We start from the raw sequence: 26,061 nt of genomic DNA, 5'->3' as shown, positions 1-26,061 counted from the left end.
CATAAAGAAATGAAACTGTAGCACTGACATGGGCTGTCAGTCACAGGGGAGAGACACCTGGAGGTACTGAGCTGATCCAAGCAAAGCCAGGTAGTTCTAGTCGCCAGCTCTTTGGACCCAGGCTTCCGAGCTCTCCACCTCTGTCCTGTCAGAGTCCCAAAATATCGAGACAATAAGGATCCCTGTGTGTTTTGTTTTTCCTGGGCACTGCTGTTTCTCATCTGGCAGCATCCTATCAAATGCAGAGCTGCATTGTTGACTTGCATCAGTGATGGATCAAGCCCTCTGGGAGTTGGCATAATTGGGGATCGGCAGTCTGGATTCCTGCCTAGGAAGCATCAGGAAAGTGTCTGTACCTGAAGCAGAATCAAACCATATTCAAAGTAATGGGAATGTTTAAGCTGTGATAACTTTCAAAAAAATCCCTCTGCTACATTATTTTAGTAAATATTTGTAGGTGTCTATAATAGGGGGTAATCACTGCATTTCCTTTCAAACTAAAGGAGAGTAGTTTTCAGTAATATTGGATGAAAGCAAGGAATTCTAATGGATGGGTTTACCCTGATTTTTGCTGACAGATAGTGCTTTTCAGCAGTTCTCAGGTGTCTTTTCTTGCAGCACACAAAAACTAGTTTGTGCCTGGTCTTTCCCTTTACTGATGCAAGAATTCCACGGTAGCTGGCAAGCAGTGAAGCATTCCCCTTTGCCAGGGAGCTGGGATGGGTTGCATGTGTGGAAATCAAGGGGGGCAGGTATGAGGGAGGTGAATAGGGCATGTCTGGCTGCAACTATGACAAGGAGAAATGGTATAGGAAGGAAGGAAAGGGAAAGGGAAAGGGAAAGGGAAAGGGAAAGGGAAAGGGAAAGGGAAAGGGAAAGGGAAAGGGAAAGGGAAAGGGAAAGGAACACTACTGTAAGTCACGGAGATGACCTGCAGCCCCAGAGGAGCTGGGTTTGGTATCAAGGCAGTGCAAACACACAGCTTTCAATTTCAGGTTAGATTGGAGCCCAGGGCCCTGAGAGTCCATGAAATAATTTGTAGCTCAAAGCATGTTAAATAGTTATGAGGGATTGCAGGCAATGGGGTGCATGCAGGTGTGCTGTTATGGCTGTGGAATGTGTACAAGACATTTCCACGTTTTTCTTGCACCAATGAAGTAAAGAAGAATTTGGTTTGGGAATTTTGAGAAAACTTCTGCATCTCTTTTTTAATTTACCCTCATCTAAGAAGGAAAGGACTGTACAGAGTGCCCACAGGACTGGTGCTAGAAGAAAGGCTGTGCAGAAATGTGTTTCTTCCTGAGAGTGGAAAACAGCTGAGACGCTATCTCCATTTTCATCAAGGGGTGCAGCACAGAGCTGCAGGCAGGTAAAAGGACATGGTCCTGAATGAAAACTTTCCATTTCCATTTCAAGGCAGGAGATTTCCTCATGAGAAAGGGAGGGGAGCAGAGGCAGGTACTTTTCCAGTCCCCATTCACAATTCTTCTGTAACAAAAGCCCACATCCCAAGGTTAGCCTGCTCAGGATGTGTGCCACGTGGACCACCCAGAGGAGAACCAGAGTTGCAGCATGTCCGGTTTAGAGCTCTCAGCCCCAGCAGAGGGGAACCCAAACACAGCAACAGGATCAGAGTCTAGCCCTGACACTGGATCCATGAGCTTTAAGAGGCCTAGGAAAAGAGCACAAGAAAGGAAAGAGTAATTATATTAGGAAAAAAAACCCCAAAACCCCAGCTCGCAGTCTAATGAACCACTGGATTCCCCAAGGGCTTGCCTCACCTCCTTTTTCTATTTCTGGTACAATGCTTATAATACTTGATGGATCTGAGTAGGTTTACAGTGGTCAATTTGTAGATGCACACTAGAGTCAGTAACAGAATGAATAAGAACTGAATGTGAATTTCAGTTTGTTTCTCTTTTTTTGAAACTTTCTTTCAGAACAACATCAATATTTACAAAGGCAGGGCAGCTCCCATGTTTCCATGTCACAACATACTGCTCTAGCTGCATTCCTGCAAAAAAGGAAATAGGAATGGTTTCTGAACAAAAATCAGAGCCTGTGATTTTCAACTTTCTGTCTCTCCCATGAAAGCACAGATTATGGTGAAAAGGATAATCTGGAATTGCTTTCTTAGGACTCCATCATGAGACAGTTGTAGCTAACCCACCAATAGACTCCTGAATATAACAGTCCTCCTCAGCTCCCAGGCTGAGGACAGGATGCACGATAAAACAGATTTGCATCCAAAAACAAAACAAAAACCAGAAATTCCCCTCTTCCCAACCCCCCCCCAAAAAAAATCCTCAAACAAACAAACAAAAGTCCCCAAACTCTACTAAACAAAAAGTTTCAGAAAAAAACCTCCAGAAACATTTGAACTGGATAGCACACTTCTTCCCCAGCGCCAAAAAAGTGTACAACTTTACAGGCTGGAGTAGGAAGGTTATATATAGCACTGCAATTTAATCCACATGACAATTAAAAAATACATGAAATGGTCTTCCTTATGCATGAGAAAAGATTATCAGAGTTTTCCCCCTTTCCTCTTTTAGCTTATTAAAAATGTAACTCCTTCAAGAGTAATAAATTAACTGGGAAAGGATTACTTAAGTGAGACACAGGTTGTGATTAAAGGAAGTTTGGAGTTCAGGAGAAGTCTGTGTTTGAAAAACGCCCTCAGTGTTTGGAGTATTGCATATGGCTTTTGACAACTAATTTGGGAGAAGAGTGGTAGGGAATGAACCTCAACAGGAAAAGCTCTTGTTTTTTGTCACTTTGTGACATTACTGAAGCACCGTTTCCCCTCATTTGTATTTCCCCCCGCCCCATAAGTTTGTGTTAAAATGTATCAAAACAGAGAAAGACTTTGAAAAAGGCAGCAGAACTGTCATAAAGGATGATGCTAGCTTGTTGGGAGGTTATGCTTTATTATGTAAATCCATGTTCGGGGGTATTTTAAAATGCATATCGGATGGTTAGAAGCAGCTAATTATCTCGATAAACTATACTGCTTCCAAATGAAGCGTACAAATCCATAACATAAATGCCAGGGGCATGACTTCTTACAGATCTGCAACCTACCTCATTGACCAAAACTGTCCCTCATCTGTACCAGTCAGTCTTGCTTCATGGAGCATTGGGCACGAGGCTGCTGGTTCCTGCCAAACCCTGCTGCTCAAATCCACCTTGTCTTGCTGCTCCTGAGAAGAGGTTCCTGCAGTGCTCTCCCTTGGGTAATGCTGTAGAGTTGAGTACCCCGAGCTTGAATTCAGCTTGGAGCAGAGGGAAATAAAACTTCAGTCTGCACATAAATCCTTAATTTACTTACATATACAACCAATGAAACAGTGCAATTTCCCCTTCTTTTTCTGTAATTTACAAATGGTTAAAATTATTTTCTGGGCAGAAACATCCATTTCTTAACTGCTTAGTGCCCACACTGGCAGGACCAGGCTGCATAAATGGCTCTGTAAGTACCAGCGCTCACTCTGGAGATACAAAAGGGGCTGGATGAAGAACTTGTGATGCATAATTTATTCAGTGAACATAGGCCTTTTTTGTGCTTGCAAGAACTCCGGGGAAGGCAGGTGGGCTTGGCTGGGTTTTTTTTAATAGTTTGCGGAAATTCTTTAAGGAATTGTAGTGTGTTTGCAAGCAGTACTTGTATGTCAGCAGCTTGTTAAGAAATGTGTTTTAATGTTGGCAGTTCAGGTGTGGGGTTCGTGTGGCCTGCCCGGACAGGTGCCATGCACCTCGAGCTCTGGCACCTGCAAAGGGCAAATGTTGGCAAAGAACTTCTAGTCAGTGCCGAGACACTTGTGTAGCATCCACTGTTCAGCTGGCCCTATTTCGCCTGAATGTGCCTGAAATCTGCAGCACCTCACGCGTCTGAAATAAAATCATAGCGTCGGGGGTTGGCAGTCATTAGAGATCTGCAAACGCGGGTGAAAAATGACACGCAGCGTGGCCGTGCGCTGACCGGGGCACCGGCCTGCCGCTCCAGGGGCCGGCCCGGGCGGGGGCACCGCCGCTCCCCTCCGCAAACTTCCCGGGGCGCAAAGTTTGCCGGCAGTTCCGCGGCCGCCCGCGGGGAGGGTGACAGGGCGCAGCGCGGGGGGCGCGCCCTCCCGCCGCCCCCTCCCCTCCCCTCTGCGGCGCGGCGCGGCCCCGCCCCGCCGGCAGCCCCGCACCGGGCGGCCGCGGCCGCAGCGCCCCCGCCGCGGGAGGGGAGCGCAGGGGGCGGCGGCGGGGGCGGCCCCGCGCTGCGCCGCGGCCCGTGCGCGCCGCTCGGCGGCCGCCCCGCCAGCGCCCGGCGGCAGCGGAGGGTGTCCGCATCCCTGCGTCCTCCCGGCGCGCTCCCTCACCTCGGCGGCGATCGCCTCCCGCCCGCTCCCGCCCTCCCCCGCCCTCCCCTCCCCCGCACCGCCACACGCGCACGCACTCCCGGCGCTGTGTGCGAGGGCGGGCGCCGGGAGACGGGCGGCGAGCAGCGCGCCGGCAGAGGAGACCACCGCGCACACGCACACACACACACACGCACACACACACTCCCTCCCGCCCGCCCTCCCTCTGTGCCTGCTCCTTCCTCGCCCCCCGCCGCCTCCCCTGCTCCCCCCTCCTCCTCCTTTCTCTGCAACGAGCTAGAAAGAGAGAGAGGGGGGAAAAAAGCCACTTACAGGTATTTGTTTAGTGGATCGGCGGCTTAATTTATCCCCCCCGCCCCCCCCACCTTCCCCACCGCCCCTCGCAGTTTGTTTACAAGTATCAAAGTTGTAATTGAGGAGCTGCCAAGGCACATCTGGATATTTTTCTTCTTCTTCTTCTTCTTTGTGTTAGGGACTGATGTGCAACTAATTAAAGGCAGACAGGCTGGTAGCGTCTGCACACTCAAGCCCCCCCAAATAAAGAGCCTGGTAAGTGACTGGTTTGCTTTCCCCCCTCATCTTTTTCCCCCTTATTCTTCGCGGGGTTTTTTTCTTTTGTTTTTTTTTTTTTGTTTTTGTGTGTGTGTGTGTGGTTTCGGATTTTAGTTGTGGGGTTTTTTTAGAGGGATGGGTTGTTGTTTTTTTTTAATTTTGTGGGGTTGTCGGGTGCCCTTTTTTTCTGTTGCTCTTGTTATCTGGGATCGTAAAAGTAGATTAATGTTAGACTTGGGCAATAAAAGGCGTCGCTGTATTAATTTATTAATTAATCTGCACCCGCCCCTCCTCCTGAATCTTAAATATGACCTTTGATCTCTCTGTCTTTGGCAGAGCAGACATGCAATATTGAACATGTACGGTCACATTTAGCTTAAGCAGGGACAGAATCGCAAAGCCCGGCTAGCAATTTCTATTTATTTATTTCATTCGTGGAAAAGAGGGCGATAGTTAGAGGGGGAGGGAAATCAATAACTGCGTCTCGGGTACCCTTTTCATGCTCCGGAGATGCATCGATTAAACAATAATGACCCGGTTGGTGGGCACCATCATTTTCTCGCTGCTGGTGGCAATAAAGCCTGAGAGGGGATCGCGGGGAGAGAAAAGGTAGCCAGCGAGGGAAGGTTTTTTGGAGAGAAACCAGTTTAATGCTGGGGGAAATAGGGTAAGAAAATGCATATGACTTCTGGCATAAAGGGCTGAACGCTAACATTTTATTCCTTACCAGATGCGTGGCTTTCGTACACATGGCTGGCAAAACTAGTTTTATTGAGTAGTTGTTATCGAGGACATGCAGCTAGGTTTTCCTGTCTGGAAACGGGAGAGGTTTTGGGGGTTTTTTTGGTTTTTTTTTTTTTTTTTTTTTCTGTAAGCAAATCCTTCGCATCCCTCCACAAGACGACGCTTAGCCTAGAGCTTTCCGGGGCAGCCTTTGTATTGCCACTAGACTTCTGAAGGCAGCGAGAGTCTGGGTTTTTCCCTGACGTGGAAACACAGAGGTGGCTCCTGCGAGCTTGGGGTCGTCTTTTTTTTCTTTTTTTTTTTTTTTTTTTTTCCGACGGAAGGACGGCCGCCAGTCCCCAGTGCAGCCGGGGGTGAGGTTCATTCTGTAGATTTACGCTCCATTCATCTGGATTTGTTTACATAAAGCCCGCTTTCAGTGCACGACGTTGGGAGAAGACGAAGTTTTTGCACTCGGTAGGTTGGGCTGCAAACGGTTCATTAATCTAATTATGATCGTAATTACCGTAATTGATAACCATTTTGAACTAAACATACCAGAGTCTGGAAACTAGACGTAGCCCCACGAGTGCCTCACGAGTGAGCGTTTCTGATAGCCCTGCATCAGAAAAGATGCTGGAAATATCTGAACTATTCAGGTAGAGCATCTGGAAAACAAAGAGGCAGTGTTCATAAACTGAGGGCTTTTTAAGTTATGCTTATGTTTTGCTTCAGTTCGCTCAGGCTGCCATAATTTACCTTCTTCATTGCCATGAACTAAAATACCCCCCTTCACCTCCCTGGGGGAGAAAGGGGGCGGTAGGAAACAAAACGGACGCCGTGTCCTCAGCCCCCTCCTAAACTTTCCCAGCCTGGAGCAGAAAGCCATCTTTCCCCGATGAGGGCTAGTTCAGCAGGTACAGGACGTGCCCTCCCGAGCGCTCCCGGGCTGTCTCTCGGCGAAGCCCCCTGCCCCGCGGCGCCCACGGAGGGGCTGTCCCCGTCTCGGTGTGTGTGTCCCCAGCCCTCCCCGCGCAGCCCCCGGCGGCGGTGACGGGGAATCCTCCCCGAGAGGCTGGGATAAATACTTCGTCGTTAGTACAGCTGCAGGCGCCGGGATCACAAGCTGTGAAATTGCTTAAGTTATTTTTATTTTTTAAACCTAGCCCCCGCGGCCTGCAGGCAGCCCCCCCGTACCCGGAGGTGGCGGGGGGGTCGGGGAAGCCGGTGCCGCCGCAACCAGCGCCGGCGAAGCCAGCTGTGCCGGCAGGCAGCTAATGACCGCCGGGCTCAGAAGGACACCGTGGCAGCTGGCGGCTCCCTCCCCCACCTCCCTCTTTTTTCTTTTTTTTCTAATTCCTTTTATTTATTTCTCCCCCCGCTCTTCCTCCCTGCATTTTCATTTTTCCCGGTGCTGGTAGGTGGGCAGCTCCCTGCCCCTGTGTCGTGTCCCCCGCCCCCCAGCTTGTCCCGGGACCGGGTTTGCTCCACCCGGGCAGGCGCTGCGAGCGCTGTGCCCGCGGCTACGGCGAGACGTGTGTCCCCCACCCGGGTGTGCTCCCCCCTCCCCGGGGTGGCCGTGGGCGGCCGTCAGCGCCCCCCGCGCGCGCACCCCCTCGGAAATGACTTTTTGTGTTTCAGCTGCGGCAGCTCCCGTGAGGATGCCGGAGGAGCGGCTGCCCGGCCGAGCACCGACCGCGGGGATGCGTCCGGAGGAGGAGGAGGATTAAGCGACCCCCCCCGCCCCGTCCCTCTCCCCCCGGCCCCCAGTCCCCCCCGTCCCGTCCCTTCCCACCGCCCCCCCCCGGCCCCGGCCACCATGAACACCAACGTGTGCGTGGAGAGCGGCCCCAACCCCGAGGCGCCGGGGCTGCCCAAGGACAGCCACCTGCCCGAGGGGGCCCTCAACAGCCTTGTGGATTACAACTCGGAGATGGAGAGGTACCGCTCCTTCGCCACCTTCTACAAGACCAACGGCGGCGCCTTCCCCCAGGCGGCCAAGATCGCCCGCATCACCACCCCCATCTTCCCCAGCGCGGCCGCCGCCGCCGCCGCCCGCATCGGCATGTCCCCCTGGAACTGCGACACCGCCACGGCCGCCGCCGCCACCGCCATGCTCTGGGGCAGCGGCGGCGGCGGCGGCGCGGCGGGCGGCGCGAGGAAACCCTCCTCCTCCTCCTCCTCCGCTGCCGCCGCCTCCGCGGCCGCCGCCGCCGCCTCATCGCTGCACGCCGGCAGGGGCGGCATGCACCACCGGAGCGACTCGCAGCGGCTGGGCAAGCCCGGCTGCCCGCCGGCCGAGCAGCCCGCCCTGCCCATGGCCAACGGCAACTTCCTCTCCACCCTCGCCCCCGAGCACTGCCGGCCGCTGGCCGGCGAGTGCATGAACAAGCTCAAGTGCGGCGCCGCCGAAGCCGAGATCATGAACCTCCCCGACCGCGTCGGCACCTTCTCGGCCATCCCGGCGCTGGGCGGCCTCTCCCTTCCCCCCGGGGTCATCGTCATGACGGCCCTGCACTCCCCCGCCGCGGCCTCGGCCGCCGTCACAGACAGCGCCTTCCAGATCGCCAACCTGGCGGACTGCCCGCAGAGCCACGCCTCGGCCTCGCCCGCCTCCGCCCTGGGCGCCGCCGCCGGCGCGGGGGGCGGCGGAGGCGGCGGCGGTGGCGGCGGAGGCGGAGGGGGGGCCGGCGGCACCGGCGGCGGGGCCGGGGCCGGGGCGGGCAACCCCGCCAAGAAGAAGCGGAAACGCTGCGGGGTGTGCGTGCCCTGCAAGCGGCTCATCAACTGTGGAGTCTGCAGCAGTTGCAGGAACCGCAAAACGGGACACCAGATCTGCAAATTTAGGAAATGTGAAGAGCTTAAGAAAAAACCGGGCACTTCGTTAGAGGTCAGAGGAGATGATTTCTTTTTCCCCAGCCTCCCGCCGTCCCTCCTCAACCCCCTGCCCCCGCCCCTCCAGTGCTTCTTGTCTAGCTTCAAGATGCAGCATCCCTTCTCCGAGGCCTCCTTCAGGCTCTGAGGGAGCCCCCGCCGCGGGCGCGGCTCCCCGCGGCGCGGCCCCGCCGCCCGCCCCTCTCCGCCCCGCAGGGAAGAGAAACGCCGCCTCCCGCGGCGCCCCGCCGAGCCGGCCGCTGGCCCCCGGCCCCGGGCCGAGGAGGGACGGCCGGGGGGCGCCGGCCCTGCCCCGCCAGCTCGTGGCCGTTACGGAACGATGCTAACCTGGTTTACCTGCCGTGCTGTTCCCATAAGACTGCTGGCTCTCTGGTTCCTTTTTGTTTTTCTTCCTATTTTTTTTTTTAATTTTTCTCTCTCCCTTTTTTTATCTTTCGTTTTTTAATTAATGGCAATCATGACGATTCGGGGCGTTTTGTAGGAGCGGGGAGGTGGGAAAGGGAAAGTTTTAGCTGAACACCAGGTTTTCACTGTCAGAATTTCAGGGAAAGCAATGGCAAGTTCTTCTCCAGGTTGGCTGGTAGCAATGTGTCCCAGACAGACGACGGGCCACAGAGCCCAGTAGTAGGAGAAAGCACCCAAGTGATCTCTTTGGCAATGTCTTTTATGAAATAACCTGCTCGTGGTGTATTAAACACAATGGAAGAATAGCACAGGTATGACTGAACTGATTTCTGGCTGAACTGTATGTACGGTTATTTTTACAACGTTTCCTCGGAAGTGACAATGTATTGCGTTCCCCAAAGCTGTAACAACAGGTTTTCAGATTTGCTATACGTACGAGAGACAGGCAGATCCCGTGTCGGAGACATTTCGGTTATTGTATTGGGTACGACAGACAATGGGAACCAAAATACACAACCGTGAGGAAAATGGCAATTGGATGGTATCGTTAGGGGAAGGGAACAAGTGAGAGGAAAGACTAGTAATCATACTTAATTCCTTGTCATTATAAAAATTACAGTGTTGCTGGTTCGACACACATCTCGGATGCATCTGAAGGTGTCGAGGTTGATGGATTTAGTACAGAGGAGTAGTGTGTGGCGGGTGACACCAAGACTTGTAGTCACAGAAATCAGCAACTAAGTGAGAAATTGTAACTTCCCTCTGTGTGTGTGTGTGAGCCTTTGTGTGTTTGCATAGTGGTTTACTCCCTTGCTCATTGCGCGCAGGAGCTCTCTCCAAGAAGAGATGGGATGAGGGATTCCAGGGAAAAAGCAACACTTAGAGCCAATTAATTTGTTCTGTGTTAAATAAATTGAGATAATAGTGTTGGTATTGACACTGCCATGGGACAAAAGCAACATTTAGGGGTTCACTGACATTTGGCTGATAGTATTAACTCTTTCCTAACCAGCCTCATCAAAACAACTAAGTCCTTCTTGCAAGAGTGAACTGTCCTTGCTGAAAGTTTAATTCATAGCTCTGCATCCTTTTAGCTAATTTTTTTTTGTGAATGGTGACCCAGCATTGCTAACACAAAAACCAGGATGGGCTTCCCAGGGATAGAAACTAGACTGGGTTTTCAGCTCTTGTTTTTCTCAATAATATGCCTTTGGTTTTGTAGCAAGTTTGCAAAAAGGATAGTTAACACCTGGTCTATTAATGCTGAGTATAGCCTAAAAGAGACTCCCTGAACCATAGGCATGGAGAATTCCCCCCACACTGCCCAGCGCTGAGAGTGCCTTTGTGTTCCAAGTTCCCTCATTAGGCTTGCAAACCAGGGTGCTGCTGGGATTTAATGTTTGTGATAAATGATAGGTTCTGATGGTTTATCGATTTGTGCAGAAAGTGAGCTATCTCTGGAAGAAACACATTTGTACATTATCAGATCTTCCTATGGGTTTGTGTGCATCTCTGAGCACTTTTCCAGAAGTTCCTTGCTCCTGACAAAGGTGTTTGGTAGTGTTAAAACTTTTCAGGCGTGCTATGAGAATGCCTCCCGTTAAAATTGTCTAACCACTATGACTAGTAAAACCCATGGTTTAATTAGCCACTTGTGTGCTCTCATAACCACCTGCCTTCACTTCTTTTCTTCATTCTCTCTTTCCCCCACTTACTCTCTCCTGTTTGTGCTCCGTCAGATGCGTAAACACAAAAGCTCCTCTGCTGCTGTACTGTGACTCAAAGGAAACAGGTTTCTCTTTCCAGCTGTGGAGATGTCAGTAAGGCATCACTTCTCTGCAGGTCATGGCCCATCACAAAGTTCTGTCACAGGATGTGGCTAATTTCTTTACAGAGGTGTGGTTTGTCAGTAGGAGAGGAAGAATAACTTATTTACATGGTGTTTTCCTTATGCTTTCTTTCTTCTTTATAAAGAATTAAAATTAATAAAGTGACAGAAGGGCTGTCTACAGCACAGGTGCAGCAGCAGTGGCTGTGTGGCCACCAGCTGGAAGGGTGTCGGAGCGTGACAGGGCCTCCATGGGGGCCCTGCAGCAGTGGTGTTGGTGTTGGGGCTGGGCAAGGGCAGCCTCCCTGCAGAGTGAGTGCCTGGAGTGACTCTTGGCCTGTGCTCCCGGGGAATCCATCACTCTGCGTGGATGGTCCCCTGGCACCTCGGTTGGTACACAGCCATGGCTATGCATCAAGGATTGAGGTGCTCACCTTCCACTACGCACTTAGGTGATTCGTGAATTGTGCTCGACAGTGGCTGCAAAGTGCAGGGGTGATTTATAGCAGGGGGTGGAACCATGTTTAAAAACAAATGAAAAATTAGAAAAATACCAATAAACTGTGAACTGGCTGACCCCACAGAAACCATTTCTCTCTTTTTCCTTTAAATCTCTTCTACTGGTGCAATGAAGGCATAGAATATAACTCTCAAAGATAGTAGGTGGAAGTGAAGACAGATCACATGAATGCTTTCCAGTTTCTGACCCTTGCATTTTTCATGGAATGCTTCTCGCCCAGCATTTTTTTTAAAAACACTTGAATTATTTTTTCCTACTTTTCTTGTACTGTTTTCACATTAAAAGTGTCCCAATGCTCTAGTATTTTTCATAGAATGTTATTATTACTAGGAAATTTTATGTACGGCAATAATAAATCTATAAAAATCAGATTGACGTCACATTGCACACTGCCTACTTGTGTATGTATATTCTATGTTCATTCAGATTTACAATGGGTTTAAAGAGACATAATCTTTATTTACCCATAGAGACTACTTATTTTCCTCTGATTGGTGCACATGTCTGTAACTTCTGCTGCAGGTTATGAAGATTAGGTGCCTGGTAGTAGTTCACATCCTTCTCTCTTTTAAGCGAACCCCATTCAGTGTGTGAATCTCAGTTGCCCCAGTGCTCATTTTCATTAGCGTGACAGCGAGTTCAGGCAGAGAGGCTGACTTGTGTTGGCAGGGGCTGAAGGCTCCTGCCAAATGTGAAATATCAGCTGTTTAGGCATGCTGTCATCGTAGCGGGCACCACTCGCTCCCTTTGTAGCAGCCCAGCTAATTGATATGTGCGCTATTAAAGTGAGCGTTTGCATACCAACCCGACTGAGTCAATACCAGCCTCCAAATCCGAGGCACTTGGCTGAGCTGCGCTTCAAGCCAGTGGGATTTTCAGATGGCCTTCTCCAGGGATAGGTTGTGATGATTGATTTCAGCAGGAACAGCGTCTGATCCTGAAAGTCTTAACACCATATGGCATTGCCACTGGGGAGAGAGGCTGCGCTGGCAACCTCCGAACCTGCACTTCGTGTTGCGGTAGCGCGTGCGAGCGCTGTTAAGGGAAGACTGCTGAGCTCTGTGGATAGGGGTCAATTAGTAGGGGCCTCAGAGGAAGCAATTTCCCCGCTGTCTATCTGGCTTTAAATTACATGCACAAGTTAAGTGACGGCATGATGGAATTGAGCAGTGGTGAGGGGGAACTGTAAAGTCTGATAAGAAGCAGGCGGCTAACACGATCCAGAGGGCTAACTGGAAGGTGGAAAGAAAGACCACCTTGTAGCTCGTGTTGCTGTTCATCCCCAAACATCAGCAGGGCTGCTCTATGACAGGCTGTCTCTCCTGCCTGCCGCTGTCTCGTGCCCCTCCATCTGGCCGAGGCTCCCTGTGTGCATATGTTAAACACTTTGCAAAAGGGCAAAAAAGCAGTCCTTGTTCCCGGGTGTTTACAGCTGGAGCAAGAACTGCCATCTGCCCCAAGCACAATTTACATTGGTGTTGGCTGCAAAGCCCTGGTCAGCCCTGAGAGCTGTTTTTTCCCCTCTTTCCTCCTTGTTTGTGACCCTGGTGCTCTGCCAGGGTTCTCTTGTTCTTCTGTTCCCAGGCCTGAGCCTAGAGGGAGTGTGCCTGGTGCTGGAACTGGCTGCTAGCACCACAAGAGAGCCCTCACTGGGTGACTGTGATGCTCGTGCTTGGGGCTTCCAACATGGTGCATGTTCCTGCTGTGACAGTGTGAGCAGGGAGGGGAGGAAGTGAGAGGCAGAGCTAGATCTGACCTTTGTTGGACATTTTGCCATGAGGTTTTGTCACTTTCATTCAGATACTGCATGTCTGGGATAAGCATACGTTCTATGATGAGTTTTCCTTTTAACCTCTGGAGTTTCTTGGGGCAGCACCAGGCCTCCTACTGCCACCTCCAGCAGAGACCAGAACAGCTACATCTTTGCTCACCAGTCCCTGATCTCTGTTGCTCAGAAATCTCTTTGCAGGGAGTTAATCTTCTGCTTTAGGTTCACATCTTGCAGGGCAGGAATGTGCTGCAGTTGGTGGGAGTCATGGGGTGGAGGAATATGTTTAGAGCCCAGAGGAGACAAACTTTTAGTCTCCTTGCAGTTCTGGCAGATGACTGAGTGCAAGTGATTTCCTCTGAAATGTGGTTGGATGGTGCCTGGTTTACTGTTTCATGTGTTGTTGTGTCCCTTTCCTCGTGTGATACTTGCAAAGCAGAGCAAGTGCCCAAACCCCATGACATTACTGTTCAGTTTCGAGTATAAATGGCTGCTTGATACACTGTGCATGCTGTTGTTAGGGGGGGGCAAAACTGAAGTTACTCCTGCCTAAGAAAGTCTCTTGGTGAGATTTGGTACTGAACTGAACAGCATTTGGAGAGATTCTGCAAAATTGTAGGCTAGTCAGGGATTTAACAGCTTCTTTCATACAAACACTGCTTTCTACTTGCATTAAAAATGGCTTGCTTTAAATCATTGAACTATGATTGCTAGTGAAATTGTCTGTATGGTAAGAGAGGTTAACTGGTTGCAGTGGTTCTGAATTTTGATTGCACTCAGTGGTTCTTTGCATGGTTTTCTAAGTACTAGTATAGGTTATGCACTTGGAACATCAACATTCTGTGCCAGACTCTGGATTTCAGTGTTGTGACTGTTTAATCTATTTTTTTAAGCTGACATAATGAAGTCTCTGTGCACTGTTTAGGCTGGTCAAGCTACATGTGTCATGAGAAAGATGATGAATGAGGGTGGTTTGGGATTTTTTTGAGCAGTAATTAGCATAATAAGTGTCTTTTTTCTTATTTTTGGGGGTTTTTTTCCTCCAAATCATCTCAGTCACTTTGAACTAGATATTTCAGTTAGAGGTACATAAAACCATCATGACTTGGAATCCTATGCCAGCTACAGGATGTTTGGAAAATCTTTTCCAATTCTGTGTTTGTACAAATTGTTGTAGACTATACACATCATGCCTGATTCATATAAGGAGGCTTTGTTTAAGTTGGTAGATATGTGAATGTCATGCTTCATGCCACTGATTAGGGGTGGGCAAGAGTAAGGAACAGTCTCAATTTTTGCCTGCTTATTCATGTATGTTTGTATTATCAGATCTTGGGGTCACTTTCCATGCAATTCTGTTTGCTAAGTGCATACCTAACATCTTTACTGAAGTCAGGGAAGACCTTGCTCACTTGGAGAATGGGTTCGGATGTCAGCAAGCAATCCCTTGGTACTGGGGAAAGAAAAGGAATAGAAACCTTTTTTTTTTTGTCAGAAAACAACATCCTGGTACTGCTTTTTGGGTTTAAAAAAAAAAGTGCCCTAAAGAGTTGAAAAAAAGTTGATGTTAATTTCTGTGTGCTGTGTCATGCATTTATGTCTGGCAATGACTAAAAACATGTCTTTTCCAAATACCCTAAAAATTTGTATTGTTAAAAAGAAAATTAGTAGTCTTCCAACTCTTAACATGCATATATTTTAAGGGTTAGGCTTGGTGAAATAATTCTAAGCAGGCAAACCCAGAATGTACACCTTAAAGACTCATCAAATACAGCATAACCCTTTTGATCACTGGTTGCAATGGGAAATGGCTGCTACTTGCATAGGTATAAGCTTTTTGGATGTAACTTGTGTTACTGCAGCCTTGTTACTGGTGGCTAATAATTCCTAAGCCACCAACTATGTGCTTAAAAACTGGCAGCAGACACCATGTCTCCTGAGGAGTGCCACCACCCAGGGAAAGCATTTCTGTGCTTCTGTAGTGCCTATGGTTTTGGTAGCTCATCTGCTTGGATGATTGTACTGAACCACGATGTCTTGAAGCATGCAGCTTCCTTTGACACTTTTTCTGTTATTTGAGAGCCCTGACTGCATGTCTGCCTTCTCTCTTCTTTTGGGTACTTCAATTGTTTTCCACAGTCATATCTTGTTCAGTCACATGCAAACACCTGTCCTGAAATTGAATTACTCTGCAGTGTAATCTAAAGTCATCCCCATTTCGGCATCCTGTGCTTTCTGTTGTGTGTTATGTTGCACTGTACTTTAGATGCGACAGCCATTTAATAATGTTGAAGCCTTAGCTCTGCAGGGGCTAAAAAGATCCCAGCAGGCTTGTTAACTTCTACTCTCAGACATTATGGGGAATATTTTCTCTTCCCTGGAACACTTCGGCATCCTCTTAATTAACACTATAAAAATCCATAGCCAGGTATGCGTGAAGCCTGTTTAATTCTTTTGCAGTTTTCCAGAGTTTCTCTGGTCCTTCCTCTTTAACCAGACAGCGGTGCCAAGTGAGATACGAGAACATAAAAGGAATAAAGGCAGCCTGGGTCATGCAGGATACTGTGTTCTTGTCAGGCAGCATACTCATCAAGTGCCTTTCCCATACCCACCATAGGATCTTATTTTTTCCTTGCTCTACTCAGTGTTTCTCTTTATCTCAATCTCTGAAGTGTTGGGCATTTTAGAACTTTGCACCTCTCTTTTCTCAGGACAGTATTCTTTTCTGCTTCACACTGCTGTGGTCATGGTGTCTGTTGTACTTCTACGTAGGATCCCCACTAGCTGGTATCAGACTTCATTTGACTAGAAGTTATCTTTCTATATATTTGACTAAAAAGCCATCTGAGACAGGGATGAGAGAGATTATTCACTGGTTTAGGAGGGGAGAAGCAGTATTAAAATTGGAGGTGGAGAGAAGAACTTAATAAATACTAGAAAATGGGGTAAATCCAAGGGAGTTCAGGATGGATATCAGTTAAGATGAGGGCAGAGGAGAAGGAAAGAAGAGCTGCAGAGTGCTCAGACAGAGGAGAAACCCATAGTGGCTGAGGGTTGGTTATAATGTCTGAAGCCTCAGTGCGGGGGTGCCTGCTCCTCCACAGGGGTGACTCAGTTACCATGGGACAGCCTGAGCACTGAGGGGTGCAGTGGTAGAGCTGAAGATGCCCTGACATTTCGCTTGCTAAGAAGAGTGTGTGTATACAACTCTAATATGAGGTGTATTTGCTGCCATGAGTAATAAATTAGTGTTCAGGTGAGGCAGTTGAAGAGCTCACCAGTAACCATCTTCCCAAAACTTCTGCAGGGGAAGGCCAAGATTTCACAGAGCTGAAAGGAACCTTGATGAGGGTAAGCAGGGATTTCCCCACGTCCTTGTGGATATCATAAACCAGTTTTTAAAATTAATTTTGAAAAATTGACTGGAGTTTGTGGAGAGAATTTCAATATCAGGGTGAACTTTTGGTATGGGTAGAGTCTTGTCTTCCAAACAAGTTATTCAAGGGGTAAGAAAATGAGAAGGGCATACACACAGAAAAGCCAACAGATATGAAAGAGACAGGGGAAGTTTGCAAAGGAGAGGCTGAAAATGATGATTTCTTGCACAAGGACTTCTTGGTCTTAAAGATTTCCTTGGTGGTGTGTACTGTGTTTCCTAGGAAAGCTGGAGCATCCTGACAGTGTATCAGACTGGCACAATGTTAACACAAAGAAATTACCCCATTGTCATGAAAAAAATACCCCACAACAACTGCAGTTCAGTGACATCTGTCCTACACATCCTAACTGTGATGGGAGATTGGAGATTGGGTGCAGCAGCCTTGGCAGTCACAGGCTTGGAAGAGAGCTGAAGAGCTCTCACAGTCTGTGTAGAAGCTACAAGGAGGGCAGAGGGAGAGAAATTAAAGATGCTGGAAACAGAAAAGGAGAGGCAAGGAATATACAAAGGATATACATTTTTAAATATGTGATCTCCAAAGCGAGTAGTACTAGTAAAAAAAGGCCTTTAGTTTTAAAGCAAACAAAACGGGAGAAAAATACATTTGGAAGGGTTGTGTGGCCCACATGGCAGGGGGTGAGGGAGGACTCAGTTACACCATCTTAGTAATGATGTAAAACCCATTCCCTCTACATCACCAGTTCATCTGAGTTCTGGGAGGTGGTGAAATGCTTGGCTGGTTGCTTGGAAGCTGATGTAGAGTAAATTGGAGGTCAAAGTCCAGTGAAGGTCACAGTGTCATGAAAATAATTACTGAGATGGGTCTTAATTGTCATCCTTGCAAATTTCAGAAGACACACTCGGGAAAGAATGGGATTCAAAACCATTTACAATGTATTAATGTCTCCCTCAGCAGTCAGGAATTGTGGTGACCTGTTGTATGAGAGTGTTGCTGCTCCTCTTCCTGCATCGAGTCAGACAATGCATGGTGCTCACCTTGATGCTTGGCTACAAGAGAGCCAGACTGGCACCTGTGATGGGTCTTAGGCATTGGCTGGTTATACTGCCTCAGCTCAGTGCTGCATTTGAGTGATGTATTTCTGTATTTCTCCTTCAATTTTTTTTCTTTTTTTTTTTTTTTTGCAAGCTTTGCAGAAAAAGAAATAAGCAAGCAGAGACCAAGAATTTAATGGATACATTTTTCACTGGCTCTTTTATCAACAGCATATGAAAAATCCCAAAGGACAGAAGCAGTTAGCTAGCCAATGAGGCATCATAGCTGATTTTAGGTTCCATGCAGGAGAAAAAGATACTGAAGCCCCAGCAGCTCAAAGGGAAAGAGATTTAAATTTAGGTTTGGTACTAAGAAACGTGCCTCTCCTCTGCTTGGAGACCAGTCTGTAAGAGATTACTGTACCCCGGGGCAGCAGTTTGGAGGATGATAGAGATGTCAGCCTGTGAGTGGAAAGACTTGTACCACTGGATGATGAACCAGCAGGGATTTCTCATTAATGGAATGAATGTTAACAAGAATAATTCTGTTTTGTGAGCTGGTGTGTGTGGGAAGGATAAATGATAGGGGCTGATGGATGGTCTTCACAGAGATTTGATTAGGGAGAAGGTGAATGGCAGTGTGTGTGTGAGAGAGGGGGAGGTGTGTGCACGTGGTACATCCATTGCAGTAGGCAGGCACACTTCTAGTTGATAATGTCTGCCAGAGAAGTCAGCAGAAGTAACCAGACAAGTCCTAGGCAAAAGCAGAAGCTGAGCACTGGTGTGGATATTTAATTTTTAGTATCCTGTGCATTGTAGAGTCTTGGGTTTTATGTTGCATGGTGGTAGCAAACCTGTATCCAAGAATTTCTCTCTAAAACTTTTGTCAGTAACAGAGCTTTCTGCTAATAAAGCATTTGACTATTGATATTAATTCCCACAGTCAGTATGAGAGCACTGAATGACATCTTTTCTGACCTGCTTAGTGTCATCTTTGTCTCTGAAGTAACACTCCTAAAGCTTATATGAGCCTTTCCCTGAAAATGCAGGAGACAGGCCAGACCTTCTAGTTGAGAGGCCAGGCAGGCAGAACCAGCAGAAACGATCCCTCATCCTTGCCTGAGGCCTTCATATGCTGTTGGAATGCAAATAATAAATGGGAAAAGGCAAAATAGTTACCTAAGCTGAGTAGGCACTCCAGCAGACTTAGCAGTTCCAGCCTAAGGTACAGGGCTAGCTGAGAAAGTGAATGAACTGCATGAACTGCTTGAGAGAGGTGTAGAAATAGGGAAGGAAAGGTGAATCCCTTTGACAGCAAGATGTCTAACCCTCACCCGAAAAGCCAAACCTCTGGTACGGTCCTTTGGCGGGAAGCCATGAGGAGCTGGAGTGTGGCCATCTGGAGCCCAGGGCAGGGTGACAGGTGACAGGTGACTGGAGGAGTTCCGGCCCTCTGGCCCCTGCTGCCAGCCCGCCTGCGGCATGCCAGGCTCGGGGAAGCCTGCGGCCAAGCCTGCTCCCCTCGGGAGCGAGCGAGACGGCAGAGGTGGAGACTTGGCTCCGTCCCTCGGCTCGCTGGCCAAAAGGGCTGCGCTGGCACAAGGGAGGGAGTGCTGGAAGGCGTCCACAGGCAGCTACTTCAGCCTGGCAGGGGATGGGCAGAGGAGGTGTGTTCCTTCCCAGGGCTCTGCCTGCATCCATGTGCCGGTACCCTCTGCACGCCCCTGCAGTGCTTTAGTGACTCGGGCTGGCCCCTGGGGGTGTTGAGGCCCATGGTGAAGCATAGGAGCTGCTCCCCTTGGAGCTGAAGGTGATGCTCACTGGCACAGAGTGGGGCTCCATCACTAACATTTCCTGGGACTGAGCTGTTTTTGCTTTGACAGCATTAGTCCAGATTGCTTATGATTTCTGATCTATGGTTGCCGTCTGTTTTCCCCAATGGCATTACACATTTTTTCAGATCAGGACCCTATTCCCCCAAATTTGATCTCATCTATATAGTGGAAAAAAAAAGTTAATATATAAAATAAATTGTGGTGTGCAGTGAATGTAAATGAGGGATACCTTTGCTCCTTTTTCTTCCATGGAGAAACACATTACTTCTCTGACTAATCCTATTGATTTGGCTGGGGAGCTATGGCCTGCTGCTGATGTCAAGTCCAAGTGGCAGGATCCGGCTGTACAGTGGCAGGTCTCCGTGGCTGTTGGCACAAATGCTTTATTCCCCAGCTGACTCCACTGAAATCTTTGAGGTTACCTCTGAGCTATTTGAGAAGAGCTGGGTTTTCAAACCATGACCCTGACTTAGGAGTACATTTTAAAAATTTCTACTTGCAGTGTCCTGTAGCAAAGGTTTACTTTTCACTCGGTGAAGCTGGCGGCAGAGAAAGTCAAATGAGTTTTCCTAATCTGGTATGTTCTAAATCTGGTTTGTCTCAAATACAGCCTGAGAGATATGCAGTGCAAGTGGAAAAATAACTGCCAGCATGCAGATGCGTGTCCTCTTGGAGCAAATAAAGCTGACTTTTAAAATGAATGTTAAATCTCATCCTTGGTATGAAGGGAGACAGGCTTGTAGTTCAGGTATGGGGAGAGATGTTTTAAGGTGGGCTGTGGAAGAAAGCTCACCACCAAACTTCTGACCCAGCATACATGTCCCTTTTTATCTGCTAAGTCCAATAGTAAGCTTGTTATTAGAGGACATCTGTTACTGCCTGATAACTCGTGCAGCAAGCAGGAGCACAGCGTTGGTGGGCAGCCAGGGATTTTGGCAGCTGTGGGGAGCAGCAGCTTCATGGACTATTTCACACCTCGTCCAGAGCTGGGTCAGCACATCCCTCCCGTGGGCCTGTGGCTGGGTGGGAGGATGCCAGGAGTGTGAGGGCTATTTCTGCACGGAGCTCCCCTGTGCCAGCTGGTGTGCACGTGTGCCAAAGCCTCATCCACGCATCCTCCTGCAGCCACAGCTGGCCCCTCGGTGCTGGGTCAGTGTGGTGGGTCTCCTGGCATGCCTCCAGGACAGGCAGTGCAGCAGCTGGGAGAAACGTGCCACACACTGGGTTCTGCTTTTTCCTTCTGCATTTCCAGGGGATGCAGTTCACACACTAGTTTCTTGCCCCTAAGCCTCCTTGCCTGAAGAAAAACATTCAAGGAGACTGTGTGAGCTGAATCTGAGCGTCATGAGGTTTTCCCCAAAGTCATTGCTGTAGGTAATGTATATTTATGAGCAGAACAAAGTGGGCTGCAGATACTTTGAAAGGCTGCTTTCCTCTCAGGGTGGCTTAGCATTTAGGCAAGTAAGGAGTGGAGATGCTGTCCAGACTGCATTTGCCAGTGGCAGAACAGGCTGGTGCAGGACAGATGGCATCTTCCACCTGCCTTCCTGTGTGTCAGGAGATGCTGATGCTCTGTGGTTCAGGAGATGGTTATCTTCCCAGTACCGGGAGGGAGCCTTCAAGAAAACTGGAGAGGGACTTTCTACAGGGGCACGTAGTGGTAGGAAAAGGAGAAATGGCTTTAGACTGAAGGAAGGTAGGTTTAGATACATATTAGGAAGAAACATCTTATGCTGAGGGTGGTGAGGCACTGGAACAGGCTGTCCAGGGAAGCTGTGGGTGCCTCATCCCTGCCGGTGTTCAAAGCTGAGTTGGATGGGGATCTGAGAAACCTGGTGCTATGAGTGGTGTCCCTGCCCATGGCAGGTGAGTTGGAGGTGATCTATAAGGGCTCTTCTGACCCAAATAATTCTATGATCTTAGGGTGCTCTGCAGGTCAGGAGACCACATCCCTCTGCTAGGCTTTAACCCATCACAGTGTAAGATTGTGATTGTCTGTGTCAGTGTAAGACTGTGACTGTGACTGTCATTCCAGCAATGAGACTGTGCCTGTACAGTCTCAGGACTGCCCTGAGTGCCCTGAGCCCAGCTCTTGTGTGGGGAAGGGTCTTTCCAGAGAGGGAAATTGGGGATGGAAAGCAAGTTTTGAATTTACACCAGAGTCTGTATTGTTTATGTATGAGCAATGCTGATGTCATTTCCAGGGTGACTGTCGGACACCTGAATTAGCTTGTGGCACTAGAAATACAAGGTGTGACATGAAGTAAAGGCCAGTTTGCTTTCCTGCTGGCAGTCATGTGGGCTCTGTGAGACTGATGAGGTACATAGCCTGCATTCACACAGTGTAAGGAAAGCATACATGCACTGGTTTATGGCCAGTGGTGGTCAGTGTTTGCTGGGCCAGGCTGCTGATTGATTCAAATTGTATTTCATTCAGCGGCCAGGACTTTTTAGCTGAATTGTTTTGGCCACCATAGAGCACCAGATTTCTCTATGTCTGACCATATATCTCTTTCTCAATATATATAGATATATTGAGATATACACAGACACACACATATACGTTAATATAGGTGTATATAACTTACCAGGCCAAACTGCTCCTCTTGTGCAAGGCACTTCAAGGAGGGATTGCACTCCAACTTGAGAAGCTCATGTTTTGTTATCTGCAGATCTTGGTAAGCTCATTTTTCCCTGTGTTGCTAGTCCTGCTGCTTTTGGAAATCTACCAGTTTGATGTCATTTGCCATGTGAATTTCTGATTCATTAATGTGCTGTGTATTTCTGTGATTGGATAGGTCTCTGTAAAGACCACCAGGTAGCCAAGATTGTGTTGGACATAGCTCAGTTGCTGTAGACTTCCCAAAGACCCTCTGTTGAGCTGGATTGCTTCCAAGGCTCCTCAAGAGGAGTGAGGAGTGCCACATCTGGCTAATAATTTGCTGTAGCCAACATATGAGTTTACTTGAATGAGAGCAGGATTTTTGCTCATGGATCAGACATCAAAGGATTCTTACATAATGCAATATCTTTTAACATTGGTAAAGTATTAGGTCATAATCATGTAGTGCTCTGATATATTTTATTATTCTATTTTATTTCTGAATGTGGTTCACCTCAAATGATTCCCTAGCCTTGTAGAAAATAGTACTAAATGTGACTTACAGTGAGTCTTGGTTGGATAGCTCTGAATTTTTCCTGCACCCTAGCAGCAGCAGCATTCCAAGCAGGTGCAGCCAACTTTCCTGATTCCTTCTATCTGTATCACACTTTCCAGGTGAGTGTGAGACTCAGAGAGCCGAGGAGAGAGGATTCTCTGGCAGATGGGGTAGGCTTGAGCTCACCAAGGCCTGGGCTGGGCAAGCAAGCGGGCCTTGGATGAGCAAATCCTGCTGTCTGGCATCCCATGCCTCCTTCAGTCGGTCACCCCAGAGGGCAGTGGGAGGCATCATTCTTTACTGAGTGCTTTGCTGTGAAAATGCAAGTGTTGAAACAGACTTTGGTGAGGAATTTACAGCTCCTGCCAGCATGCCGTTTTTTATGTGTTGTGTACAGCCAGGGTCTGCTTTTACATTTCCCTGTGGAGCACCCAGACAGATACATTGGTATAATTTTTCTACTTAATTGAGGAGATTTTCTGTTGGTTTCCATTGCCTGTTTTTTACCTCTTTTCTCCAAAAATGTGGCATGCTTGGTTCCCTATATGAAACTCATTTTTCTAGGCAATAATTAGATCTTCTGATTTCAAATATTCGAGCTACTACTTCTGCAGTGAAAGCTGGCACATAGGGAGCAGAATGGAAAGGTTGAAAGTGTGGAGGACATTTCATGCCGGGTTTGTGTAGGGATAAATCCTCTCCAGTGCCATGCTTTATGGCATTACCTGCAAGGAGAAGCCAGGGCTGCAGGTTTCCGAGCATCCCCCTGAGAGCAAGGCTGCCGTTTGTCAGCATTTGCACCGGCACGAGCAGTGAAGGCTTCTGCAGCAAAGCTGCGCTGATCAGCTCTGGTTCTGCTCCTTACCACCCCTCCCCAGGCTTCCAGGGGGATCTGTCTTTCCTGTCACTCAGGATAACCATTCCCCACCGGCAGCACAGAGATCCAGAAATGCACTGTAATCTCACTGAGAGTTTGATTCCCCAGCTGGGAGTGCTGGGTTTATACAGCCAAGCAGTTGATGGTCATTACACTTAAACTTTTGTGTTGGTGTGCTGAACCTCTAAATGGGTTGAAGGGCCTTTCTTTGTCTGCAAATAACCTTGACCCTTGGAGTGGTGAAATGTATGGATTTCATTGCATGTACTGGTTAGGATTTAACATTTAACTTGATATAGCTGTTCAATTTTAAAAGATTTTTTTTTTTAAGGGTGGATTAGTAATTCATTCCCAAATTGGTAGTTAGCACAATGGATATTTAATTGTAAATGTATATCTTTAATTAGAACTTGGTACACAGATGCAAAAATTACTTTTCTTGCAGTTTTTCAAAAGCACACATATTAAACCACAGCCTTGCCCTTCAAAAATACTGTTCTGTGCATTTAAAGGTCTGAATGACCTTTTAATCAGACATTGCACCTTTATTTCCAGCTGATATGACAACGTCTGACAGTAACTCAACCTGATGTGGCTAGAAAATAAATAAAAGCCGTCTCAGTCACTATGTCTTTAAATCTCTCTGTCTAGCTGTGGTTTTGTGTTCAGGCAGATGGACCCACAGCAGAATATTACATTTAGTTTTCAAGTGAAGACAATGTATTGAGTTTAATATGTTTGCATGTTTGACTGTTCTTTTGAGGTCAATTTGGTCATACGATTGTTTCCTGCCATTCCGAACTCCAGCCTCTTCTGCAGCCAAGCTCTTTATAAATTATAAATCTGTAAACCTTGCTCTCAGCAGCCATCTTACAGCCCACACAGACTGCTGTGGATGGTCTAGAAATTGCATTAGCTCTCCTCAGCGTGCCTGGGTGCGAGGGCTGCCGTGCTCTGTCACTACTTGTGCTCATGCTCACCTCACATAAACGGGCAGAGCAGGGACTGGTAAAGATGGATATGAGCAATTCCTACTTTTGCACCATCAACACAAAGAGAGCTCACATTAGTCAAGGTGGTTGTATTCAACACATCAGCTCATTGTCCTTGGAAGTTAATTTTCAGATGATTTATTGAAGTGTAACATTTGTGGAGGGGGAGTGGATATTGAATTGACAACAGGTCAGAGTTCTGATAATACAGCAGAATTATTTTGATCTCTGGTATTTCCAAGTGCTGAAGCAATAAACATAACAATAACAGCTCCCCTTTCATGCGGTTTTTACAAAGAGAGAAGCTGTGTACTGCTTGAGCCTGTTTATCTTAAACTTGGCTAATTATTCAACAAAAAATACATGCCATACTACTGAGCAGTTCCCTGGAATTCAGAAAGTAATATTTTGACACTAAGTACAATGCACATGTACACTGCAGGATCCATGGTCTGTTGGATTTTTATGGAAAAACTAGGAAAACATTAAAAGGTCTTCCCTGAAACAAAAAAAGAACTCTTTCAAAAAGAGACATGTACTTAAATGTGCACCAGCAACATCCATGAGAACTTCTTTGTTACAAATATTCATTTGGAAATTTCAAGACCTTTGCTTTTAGGATATTTTTTTTTTCAGATGTAACACTACTGTTTTGTGGGTAGTTCTTAATGAAACAAATACTTGTAAGCTGGGACAGACTGATAGAGTGTCATGTTAGGGTTAGTGTCACTCTCCCCTCCCTGTACAGGGCAGTTATTAATTCTGGAGGAAAGAGATGTGGGTCCAGATGCATGGGTTCAAGGGTGTTTTCATCATCTTTTGACTGAAGGAAATTGAGGATGAGAAGTTCCTCACAAAAGTGACGCAGCCCTTGCAGGCTCAGTCCCTTCAGCCTCTCGTGTAGGTTGTACTTCAAAGCTGTGAAGGGAATTTGCTGCTACTCAAATGTGTATGGAGGCACCTGGGTGCAAGTGGGTATCATTTTCAGGGTGCAGCAGGTGGGGGAAGGAGGGGGGCAGTAGCTCTGTTTACACAGGACTGTTTCTGTGTAAGCCAAGGTTCTGCACATGTGTGAAAGAAAGGACAAGGGCGGTCTGGGCAGCACCCCTAAATCAGCACAATGATTCCCTCACTGGAATGAAGTCATGGATGTGTTTTCAGTTCTTTCTGCATTGCCACATAAATGTGGGACAAGGTGAGGTTTCAAAATGCCAACCTCTCCTCCTGAGGTGTCTGCAGACACAGCACACTTTTTGAGTGACAGAGCAGGGCCTTTGCTACTCCCCTGTCTCGAGCATGGTCTTGCCAAAGCGTCTGTTTAACCCAAAACCCACCGAGCCATAACTGCGTGCCCAGTATGCCGGCTCAAGGCAGGAACCATTGTACAACCCTGTGGTCATTCTAGAAGCGTTGTCTGTTTTCCAAATATTTTTTCTAGAAATGTTTACATTTTCATGACTACCTTGTTAACAAACTAAGGAGAAGTTAGCATGTTAGGTGTGTTACATACTGAGTACGATGTATTGCGTGTGATCCTAAAATGGTGTGTGTTTGGAGAAGGATGTTTCTATTAATTGTCAAGCAATGGGAGGCATCGTGTTGTTCCTAGATAACTGAAAGTATGCCTAAAATGTAAAGGAAAAGAACAACTAGAACTCAAGTATGCCAATGCCACAAAAGAAAGCTTAACTTGTTTTCTTGCTTTTTTT

General features: G+C 47.8%; 1 protein-coding gene across 1 annotated transcript; it reads left to right on the top strand.

Moving 5' to 3' along the window:
- Positions 1 to 6,540: 6,540 nt before the first annotated feature.
- On the top strand, positions 6,541 to 8,664 carry CXXC4 (CXXC finger protein 4). Its single transcript, XM_058803750.1, has 3 exons — positions 6,541 to 6,650; positions 6,809 to 6,912; positions 7,064 to 8,664. The coding sequence occupies exons 1-3, from the start codon at positions 6,541 to 6,543 to the stop codon at positions 8,662 to 8,664; spliced, it is 1,815 nt and encodes a 604-aa protein (XP_058659733.1).
- Positions 8,665 to 26,061: the final 17,397 nt, after the last annotated feature.

This window comes from Ammospiza caudacuta, chromosome 4, assembly GCF_027887145.1.
Source record: "Ammospiza caudacuta isolate bAmmCau1 chromosome 4, bAmmCau1.pri, whole genome shotgun sequence".
NCBI classification, from domain to species: domain Eukaryota; kingdom Metazoa; phylum Chordata; class Aves; order Passeriformes; family Passerellidae; genus Ammospiza; species Ammospiza caudacuta.
The sequence above is the reverse complement of the archived record's forward strand: the minus strand, read 5'-3'. Positions and strand labels throughout refer to the sequence as shown.